Raw genomic sequence first — 10,103 nt, forward strand, 5'->3', positions numbered from 1 at the left:
CAATAACAACAAACATTCTTCACGCGTCTACTGCATGCGCTTTTGGTGACGTCACCAACAATAACACCCCTTCAGCGCTAACTTGTGATCTGATTGGATAAAGTCTCGTTTGTCTTCACGGTTATTGGTCGAAACGGAAATCCCGCCTCATTATTTTGTGACTGGCAGGCTTATGCTAGGTCAGAGATGGAGTAAGTGGTTAAGCATCGACAAAGTTTTTACAGTGATATCGGCTCAGAAGATGGATAAGCAGACGGTAAGTTCCGCGTAAGTGACAGACTTGCTGTCACGCCATGGTAAAGCGGATCGTTATGCAATTTGTTGCTTAGTAATTGCTAAGTTAACCAAGCAGAGTTGTTGCTGTCGTGTTAGCTCACTGCCAACACCATTAAAGGGATATTTTATGTTTAAGGGCACGCTGAACAAGCCACTCACTAAGTACTGTAATGTTTGTGCAGTTTTTCTTCCGTTTTCTTGCATTAAATTGCTATGTTCTGGCGCAAAGCGCAACGCAGACAGTTGACTACAGTCTGTGTTTCTAACAAGAGCTAACAAGCTAAGTCTGTTAGCCTCTGTAGTGTTAAAGAGATGACAGGTAAGCCTAAATCTGTCGTTTTGTTATTACGTTTATATGCATTTGACTTAGGCTTTATAAACAAGCTTAGTCGGTTACGACCTGTAGTTTATATCAATGTGTATTGCTAACTGACATGTCAACTTGACATGGCTATAATCAGTGCAATGTTCAGACCTTTAACTTCCAGTACTCCTATTGAATCAAGGGCAGTAACAAGCTTTGTAGTAATACGTAGATGACACCGTTTATTTTGTGTGCTAATTTTATATATATGTTTTGCTCCAGTTGTTTATAGGGACAGTAGGTGCCTGTGTCTGTGGTCTTCAGCATTGAGAAGCTCACACACATGATTACTGAATGCTTATTGCTGGAAGGTAACACGTCATTTTGCATATTATATATATATTATTTTCTAATAAATATTTGCTAAAATTGTTTGGTTTTGACAGGCTATAGAGTATGCCAGGATGCCAGAGATAGTACAAAATCAGAAAAATAACCCCAAATCTCCACGGTACGGAAACTGATTTATTATATTATAATATGTATATATACTAATAAAATAAGAAATGTATTCTTGTTTGGGCTACATATGTATGTTTAAAGCTCTTAAGTCATTTAGTGTTACTGTTAATAATTTTTCTGTGAAATATCAGGCGGAAGAAAAACAAGGAGATTCATAATGCAGGTGAGAAAATATTACAGTACAAGTATTTTAATGGTTCTTTAATGGTTTCAAATGGTTAAAATGGTTAAAAAAAAAAAATTCTACTTTTATTCACCAGTGGAAAGACACCGTAAAGAAAAAATCAATGCTGGCATTAATCGGATCGGAGAACTTTTGCCATGTTCTCAGGCCTTGAAACAGAGTAAAAATGCTAATGTAACAGGTAAAAAATAAAGGTGCACTCTGTAGATTTTAGCGACATCTAGCGGTGTGGTTGCAAATAGCAACAAACGGCTTAAGGCCGCGGTAAACATTTTTCTGTGTCCGGCTCGCGTCAGCGCAGCTTTCATATAGGGCTGGGTATCGATTCAGATGTTCCAGATCGATTCGATTTCGATTCACAAGCTATCGGTTCGATTTCGATTCTCGATTCAGTTTTCGCTTCCGGTTCTCAGGTCGGTTTTTATACTCGATTATTGATTCAACTCAATGAATATAGATTTAATACAAATATTATATTCATAAAAAAAGAACAGTGTCTGATACCCGTGTTCGACATGTAGGCAATACAATTGATTTCTTATTCAAATTATTTTTCAACTCGCGTGTTTCCCATGGCAACGAGGCGGAACCGTTCTTCCGCGCCGCACTAAACCCCTCATTTGGCGCTTGACACCTCTACCGCGGCTGGTCTGAACGCAGCATTAGTCTACTGCTTACCCCTCCCTTACAAAGCACATAGAGATGCTACGGTAGCCACCACAGGACAAACATGTCGTCTGGGACAAAGTAGTGACGCTCTGTACGGTTCTTTATGTAAGATCTTATACACCGCTTAAAACATAGTTATGTATATTATATTGCATAAAGTTTACACATTGCACCTTTAAGCATAGAGTGATGTTTTAATATTCCTTCCTATAGACTTCTCAATGGATATCTTGCTTCTTGTTGTAGAGTAAAAATATGATTTTGGCTGAGGCTTTTCGCTACATCACTGAGCTGAAGCAACAGAATGATGAAATGCTTCTTAATGGAGGAGATGAAGTCCAAGGTGAGCCATGATCTCAATACAGTGGCTGTTTTTATAAGTGACTGTTTATAAGAATATGTATTTAATTAGTGTGTGAACTTTTGTGCAGTATCCATTTTGAATTTTGTTTATTGCCTTTGCAGCTGAGGAGATAAAGCGCTTGCAGAGACAGGTGGAGGACCTGCGCAAAGAAAGTGCTCATTATATTGAGCTCCTAAAAGCTAATGGCATCAATTTCCTGGATGATCCCACTATACACTGGAAAGGGAAGCAGCGTTGTGCAAAAGTAGCCAAAGTAACTCCAACTCACTTGACAAAGGGAATAATTTTGTACTCCAATGGTAACGGTTCCTGTCCTACAAGCAAAGCTACTATTCCAACAAATCCAGCTTCTCACCTCGATAAACAACCAACAAATGTTGTAACAGTCCAACCGTCATGCGATATGGTATTGGGCACGAGCCAACCTTTTGGTATTACAGATGGAACACCTGTAAACAAAGTTGTAGTCTCCTCTGCTTCTGCACACCTACCGGTAGCAACTCTTATTCCTGCTGTGTCTAAGCCATGTCTTACAGTTTTGGAACAATATTCTCCCCTCGCTCCACCTACTCCAAAATTAACCCCATCTATGAATTATGTTACTGTTCAAGGTTTATGTTCCCAGCCTGCTGTTACCACCCCACTCCCTCCTCAACTTCAACCAGATAACCCAACTAGTCTCACTCCTGCTACCAGTCCAGCCATGCCTCTCAGAATTCAGCCTATGCTTAGCCTAACTTCACTGCCTCAAGTTGTGATCAATAACCCAGTGGTTCCTGTTGCTGTTGGTGCCACCACTGTACATTCTCAAGTCCAAACTGTAAGCCCTATATTACCAACAAGCTCTACCCTTCTCAGAACCAGTGCAACTAGCAGCACCCAGACTACATGGACTACACTACAACTTGCAGGAAATACAGTGCAACCTGTTTCTCAGGCATTGGTCACAGATGGAGCCAGCATTTCACATAATTCTCAACAATCATCTGTGTGTTCATTGGGGACAAAATACATTGAGGAGTCTAATACTCTACAGTTGCAACCGCAGATTCCTATGCAGCTGCAGGCCCCAACACCAAAACACATTCCTCTTCAGGCATCTGGTCCAAGACCACCTCAGATATATTCAGCAGTTGTGCCACAACCTCAGACTGGGGTAGTTCAACAGTCTTCAATTTTGTCAGCACCAACCATTGTGTCCCAGGCTTTAGTGCTTCAACAGCCAACCGTTGAACTGCAGCCAGCACAGTTGACTCATCCACAGTCAGCTGTTCGAGCTCAACCTGCACTATTACCAAAACCTCAGCCCAACTCAAACCCTGCCATACAACCTAAACCTCCGGTTCAGCCTCCTATGCCATCTCAGCCTCATTCCCAACCTACAGTAGTGTCCCATGCCCCGTCTGCCATTGTGCCTCAGCTGCATCTCAGTGTGGTGCCTCAGGCTCAGCCAATCATTAATCCACCAACACAGCCTGCCTTTGTGCCTCAACCTCAAGCTGCCACACTGCCAGTATTGCAGACAATGCAGGTATTGCAGGTGAATTCTGATGAAACACCAGTTGCTGTGACCTCCTCTTCGCAAAATAACTCGCATGTTGTAATTTTGCAACAGGGAAGTTCATGTCCAACATCACAGGTTCTCAGAGAGGATATCACTAGTCAGACACCCTGCCAGCACATTGTCATAATTCAGGCACCTACTTTGACACCTACACCACAGAGTCATCCAACTGCCATTGTGTCAACTGCGTCTCAAAATTTAGCCAGTCAGGTGACCACTTCGAATACTACATGTACAATCAGCATGCAGGGAGCTGGGACAAAGCAGTTGGTAAACATTCTTCCACGGCCTTCAACGCAATTGCAATCACAAGCACCTCAGACTATCACTGTGAATGGACAGGTTTATGTTTTGCAACCAGCGAAGTCACTGGAAAAGGGGAACTCTCAGTCTAGTCAAAGTGTGACTCAAATCCTTCAACCTGCCTGTGAAGAACCCAACTCTAATGTTGCGATGAAATGCTTGGGTGCTTTAACCAGTCTTAGTCAGAGCATTGCTAAGGTTTCAAGTCAAAGCAATTTACAAATATACACCATCACACCACCCTCATACACTACTGTGCAACCTTCTCTTCCAGTGTGTGGTTCAGATGTCAGCACATGTAGTGAAACGAGTTTTCCCCCCTCTGTTCCTGTACCATCAAATGCTGCTGGCGGAACAGTTAAAATCCTGCCAAAGAATGGCAGTGTAACCTCTAAAAATCAAACCAAACAAAACAAAATCAGGAAAACCAGATTAGTTAAACGAAAAGAATCTAAACCTGGACAAAATGTGCGTAGAGTTGCTATGAAAAATAAAGCACTTGTTTCAAATACTACTTTGTCCACTAGAGCAACTGCTGTTAATTCATCAAATTCTTTAAAGAAAGATTCACTTTGTCAGGAAATTAACCCTTCAAATGCACCTACTCCAATCAGTGTTAGTTTAGCAAGCAGTAGTTCTGAAAGCATTAGTGTCAGTAACGCATGTGAAAAATTAAAAGAGAGTTCTGTCTCGCCTTCAGGGAATGGGTCTATGACTGCAACAAAATCTATAGACATTGTCCCCCTGCATAACAGTGTAACGGTTAGCAGTGTTAGTTTACCAAGTTCTACTCAAGGTAGTGTAGTTATTTCTACAAATTCTGACAGCTTCAGTAAAAAGATACTTACTTCAGATAGTGGTTCAAATCCTAATTGTTCAGGTGTTAGTATTTCTTTCTCTTCACAATGTAGCACTGTGGATGTGGTTACAGCATCACTTGCTACATCAAAAGTTAATGTTAACTCCTCAGCCAGTGTGCCATTTTGTAGAGAAACTGCCAGTAAGAATAAAGAGATTGCCAGCAATGTTTGCACCAGTAATGAAGGCAGATCGTCAAATTCAGGGCCCAGTTTAGCAGAAAAATCCACTCCACTAACCACTGTTAGCTCTACCCAAACAAATTCAATAGTTAAATCTGTTAATTCAGGACTTAATCAGCCCCCAGTATCAGGTGATATGTCCACACCCAGTAGACAGTTGCATATAACTACTGATTTAGCAAGCCGACCAGTGGTTTCCATCATGCCAAGTCAGAGCATTTCACAAACTCAAGCGAAGTTTGCTAGGAGGAAAGATGTGACTGACTCTCCTCCAGTTCAGACAACATCTAGTATGCCTTCAACGTCTGGTTCAAACTCCTCTTTGTCATCTCAACCCATTCATGCTTCAACATCTGGGATTTCAGATCCATTCAAGTCTCCAAAAAAGACACCTACAATGAATATATCAATGACATCAACTAACCATGGAACTTCAGACTTCAAGTTGACAGAATCAAATGTGAACACACACTCTAGCAAAGATGGACAATCCAGTGGTGTCACAGAGAAGATTGTGACTGAAGTAGGTGCCTTTGCTCAAAAAGAGATTGCTGTACATTCACAACAGGAATGTTCATTAGAAAACGATTCCTATGAGCCTTCTCTGGGAACCAGTAGACAGAATGATTCACCTATGGCAGGAGGTTCAGGGGGCAGAGGGTTTTCTGTTGCATCATTGCTCCCAGCGGGTCACAACAATAGTGCCTCATCAAGTACCTTTGGTTCATTCTCTTTTACGTCTGAGCAGGCAGAAATATTAGCAATGGCTGCAAGGGCCATTTTTGAACAAGAGAGCCCAGGCAAGAGGGCCGCTGGTTGTAGTGTTGATAATTCAGCAAATACTGCTGCTACAGAGTGGGACCTTCCACCAAAAATGCAGCCAACCCCTTCTACTAAGGAGAACATGAATGATCAACAGGTTAAAATGACAAGGCAGCCTGATTTACCCATGTCAAAAGCTTCATCTCAGGTCTCTGGACGAGGCCCACCAGTTGAGCCTTTGGTCAGTGGCACCTCTGGCATCAGACATTCACAGAGCATAGCTTACTCGCAGTCTCAACCTAGTGCTGTCACTAGCCTTAATGTTAACAACCTCATAAGACCAAGCTCCAGCCAGCCTTATCCAGGATCTCCTAATCTTGCACAGCAGGTCTCTGTTCCATCATCAGGGGTTGCTACCGTTATGGTTCCTCAGTCTTCCTCTCAAGTTCCCCCAACCTGTTCTGGCCCATCACAACCTAATGAATATGCAACTTTGAAGAATACTCTGATGCGAAATCATGTTGGTGTAGGAATGGTTGAGCGTCATCAAAAGGACATGTCAAAAAGGTCTGCCCAAGATGATCTTATGCTTCCAAGTAAGCGTTCAAAGCCATGCCCAGCAGCAAATGTTTCAAGAGTAGATATTAAAGCTACAGATAATGTCCAAATGATGGTTAGTCAGATGCCCTCAAGTACTTCTGCAATTATGACAAGAAATCACTCTGATGGTGTTGGGCCTTTGTTTTCCGGAAATACTTTCATGAGCAGTGTTCTTCGGCCTATTGAGGGACACTGCTCTACTCAGGTGCCAGCACATGAACACACTCAGCCAAGTGTGGTGCATTTACAACAAGGCCATGCACAACATAACACTTCACAGTCTGGACAGAATGTGGGTGGAAACCCCTATCTCAAACATCAACAACAGCAAGACCAAAGGCACCTTTATCAGCTACAGCATCACCTGACACAACCAGAATCTCAGATCCATAGTATTCATCAAAGAACCCTGCTTCAAGAACAGCATGTACATAAAAAGAGAGGAGTGGTGCGTGGTGGGCAGACAGGACCCACTGTTAATTTGCAAAAGCAACACCATTTGGAAAAGAGTGGCATGCAGCAGCAACATCAACAACAACAGCCTCCCCAGCAACACCAACAACAGCATCAGCAGCAACAGTCCCAGCAGCACCATCAACAGCAGCAGCAGTCACAGCAACAAAAAGCACAACAGATTCAGCAACAGTCACACCAACAACAGCAGTTGCCACCACAGAATTCACATTCACGTCATCAGCATCTTCAACAACAAATTCAGCAGCAACACTTTGGGGCTAGACAGGACAAAAATTGTGAGGCACAACAGGCAGGTCAAAGGGCACATCAAAATAATCGTTTAGGTCAGCCAGAGCGTACACCTGGTCAGGATCATGGAGCTTTGCAAAGACTAATGGTTTCTCGTTCAATGGAGCAGCAGTTGACCTCCCAGGCAAGCAATTCTGTTTCTCGCTCCTCAGATCTTGTTTGCACTCCTTCACGTCAGGAGCGTCATCGTCTCTCTAGTTATTCAGCAGAGGCTCTTATAGGGAAAGCTCCTGCTACTGGTGAGCAACGTATGGGGGTGCATTTGCAAGCACCCAGAAACAATGCACAGGACCAGTCAGACTTACGAGTCTATGTAGATTCATCACGTGGTAAAGGAAATATTGCTCATAATTCTCAGAGTAGGCTACCCCCTGACCATGCCAATACCACAGATGCACAGCGAATACCAGAGTGTGGACCTTTTAAGGCTCTGGTTAGTGGACATCAGCTAAGTAACTTTGAAGTGCAAGTGTCCCGAAGTGGTGACATGTCCACCAGCAAATCTGTTCCCCAAATCCAGAGAGGTCCTCAGTCACAAGCAGGATTCAGAATGAGTACTGGACCCACAGGAGACGGGCGTGCACGTGGGACATATTCAGGTCCACATCCTACTGCTCAAGGTTTGCACATTGGAGCAGGATTGACAAGAGATCAAGAAGTATGTCATCAAAGCTTTATGCAAAGTCTTTTGGCACCACATATTCCTGAGCAAAATGGGCACCAAAGGACAGCACAGGGTTGTACCTCAGGGAGTATAGAATACAACTGTGTGACTTCTGCCGGAGAGCTTCAAACTAAATCTTCTAGTCCCAATTTACACCCTACACAGAAAGCTGCTCCCATACGTCTAGGAGACAATAACAAAGGCCACCTTTCTCAAGTGAGCGGAAATTTGCATGGTCCACCTATTAGAGCAGGTCCACTCCATCCCCCTACACCACATAGCAGTTCAGACACAGGACACACTCAAGGCTCAGCCAGGTCACTCTCAGCTGTTAGCCAGCGTCCCCACCACATTGGACCAGATCCACAAAACATAAAAATCCGTCCAGGAGATAGACCTCGGACAGGCAATTTGAGACCTGAAAATCCCTTTGAACCAGAAAGCTCCCTCCCTCTTCCATCGGGTGGAGGAGTGCTCATTGGCCGTACACAAACAGGAAGTGAGGCTAGACGAAGTAGCATTGTGCGTTTTATGGCAGATGGTGCACCAGTCAGCAGTGAAAACAATTTGGTGTCTGAGCAACATCTCACCCAGAATTTTGGCTTTTCTTTCATTGATGGAGGAATGAACCCACCACCTCCCATTAATGCCAATGCATCTTTCATCCCACCAGTCACACAGCCCAGTGCCTCTCGCACACCAGCCCTCCTTCCTGTGGAACCCCAAAACACTCTGCCTTCGTTTTATCCCTCATATTCCCCTGCTCATCCAAGCCTTCCAAGTGAGATTCCTTTACAGTATTTCCCCAATCAGATGTTTACCAGTCCAAGCACTGACAAGACTGCCAGTGCACCTCTGAACAATCGCTTCGGTTCTATTCTTTCTCCCCCCAGACCTGTAGGGTTTGCACAGGCTAGCTTCCCTCTTCTCACAGAAATAACACCTATGCCAATTGCAAACTCATCAGGTATCACACCTCATTTGTCTAACTTCAACTTGACCTCTTTGTTTCCTGAAATTGCCACAGCAATGCCTCCAGATGGCTCCTCTATGCCCATGTCCCCATTGTTGTCCCTTGCAAACACTACTTCATCAGACTCAAATAAACAGTCTAATCGCCCAGCCCACAACATCAGTCATATTTTGGGACATGATGGGACCTCTGCTGTTTAAGGCTGTACCATTTAAAAAAAACACTTACCGAGTCATTTTAAAGACTTTTTAATTGCTCATGAGCAATTAAAGTGTAAATCGTTCTCAGTTCCTATGTCAGGATCGCTGTAGAAATACTTGGACAAAAATCTAAATCTGTCTATTGGCTGTTGGTCTATTTACTTTGTTTAGGTTTTCTTACTGATACTGTCATGCTTTTGCATAATGTATAACTTGTTCCATGTTATTTTTTTAAGAACAGCCGTCTTTATTTAAAAGAAAATGACTAACTTTTATTATGTAGCGACAAAAGTGAATGGGTATTAAATGCCACAGCAAAAACGATTATAACTTTGCATTTAATGCTAATGTAGATATTTTTTATCCGTTTTGTAAAGTATGTTATTTCGCCAATGTAAAAAAAATATTTTTCCTTTTATCTCTTTAACTTTATCTTATCATTCCAGGAAAAAATCCACTTATTTATATAAAGCTTGCATTGTCTGTAGATACTTGTAAAAAAATGAAAAATTAAAGTTTCTATCTAATAATTGATAACTCTGGGTTTGGACTCTCAGTGTGGTTGAATGTCATAAAGGGCATGCTTGTGTATTTTCAGATATCTGATTCTGTTTTAGCATGGTAAATCCACCAGATGTCAGTACATTTCAGATACTATTTTTTTTTATTAAGCTTTTTTAATGAGAGTGTTTCTCAAACTGGGGCCTGTGGGTCCCTGGGTTGTCCTGAGGTCGTGCCAGGGGGGGCCTGTTTAATTACAAAAAATACATTAATTTATCATATATTCTGTGTAATTAAACCTCAGAAAAATAAGGCTATCCAACAGCTCTACATTATATAATTTAACATGTTTTGTTTAATTCAAATTTTAAGTTTTGGAATGTTTTATGTCATACATTTTCTTCGAGAGGCA

At 42.4% G+C, this 10,103-nt stretch overlaps 1 protein-coding gene across 1 annotated transcript; it reads left to right on the forward strand.

The window, feature by feature from the left end:
- Positions 1-134: 134 nt before the first annotated feature.
- Positions 135-9,727, forward strand: LOC129426004 (basic helix-loop-helix domain-containing protein USF3). Its single transcript, XM_073863918.1, has 7 exons — positions 135-256; positions 863-951; positions 1,027-1,091; positions 1,234-1,265; positions 1,363-1,443; positions 2,200-2,298; positions 2,421-9,727. The coding sequence occupies exons 3-7, from the start codon at positions 1,045-1,047 to the stop codon at positions 9,188-9,190; spliced, it is 7,029 nt and encodes a 2,342-aa protein (XP_073720019.1). The 5' UTR covers positions 135-256; positions 863-951; positions 1,027-1,044; the 3' UTR covers positions 9,191-9,727.
- Positions 9,728-10,103: the final 376 nt, after the last annotated feature.

The sequence above is a fragment of the Misgurnus anguillicaudatus genome, chromosome 25 (genome assembly GCF_027580225.2).
Source record: "Misgurnus anguillicaudatus chromosome 25, ASM2758022v2, whole genome shotgun sequence".
Lineage (NCBI taxonomy): Eukaryota > Metazoa > Chordata > Actinopteri > Cypriniformes > Cobitidae > Misgurnus > Misgurnus anguillicaudatus.

Bases quoted from the DNA above. Each gene is read 5' to 3' on its own strand.
- LOC129426004 (XM_073863918.1), top strand. From the start codon at position 1,045: ATGCCAGAGATAGTACAAAATCAGAAAAATAACCCCAAATCTCCACG. The intron at 1,266-1,362 runs GTGAGAAAATAT...TTTATTCACCAG, and splicing joins CAAGGAGATTCATAATGCAG to TGGAAAGACACCGTAAAGAA. The intron at 2,299-2,420 runs GTGAGCCATGAT...TTGCCTTTGCAG, and splicing joins TGGAGGAGATGAAGTCCAAG to CTGAGGAGATAAAGCGCTTG.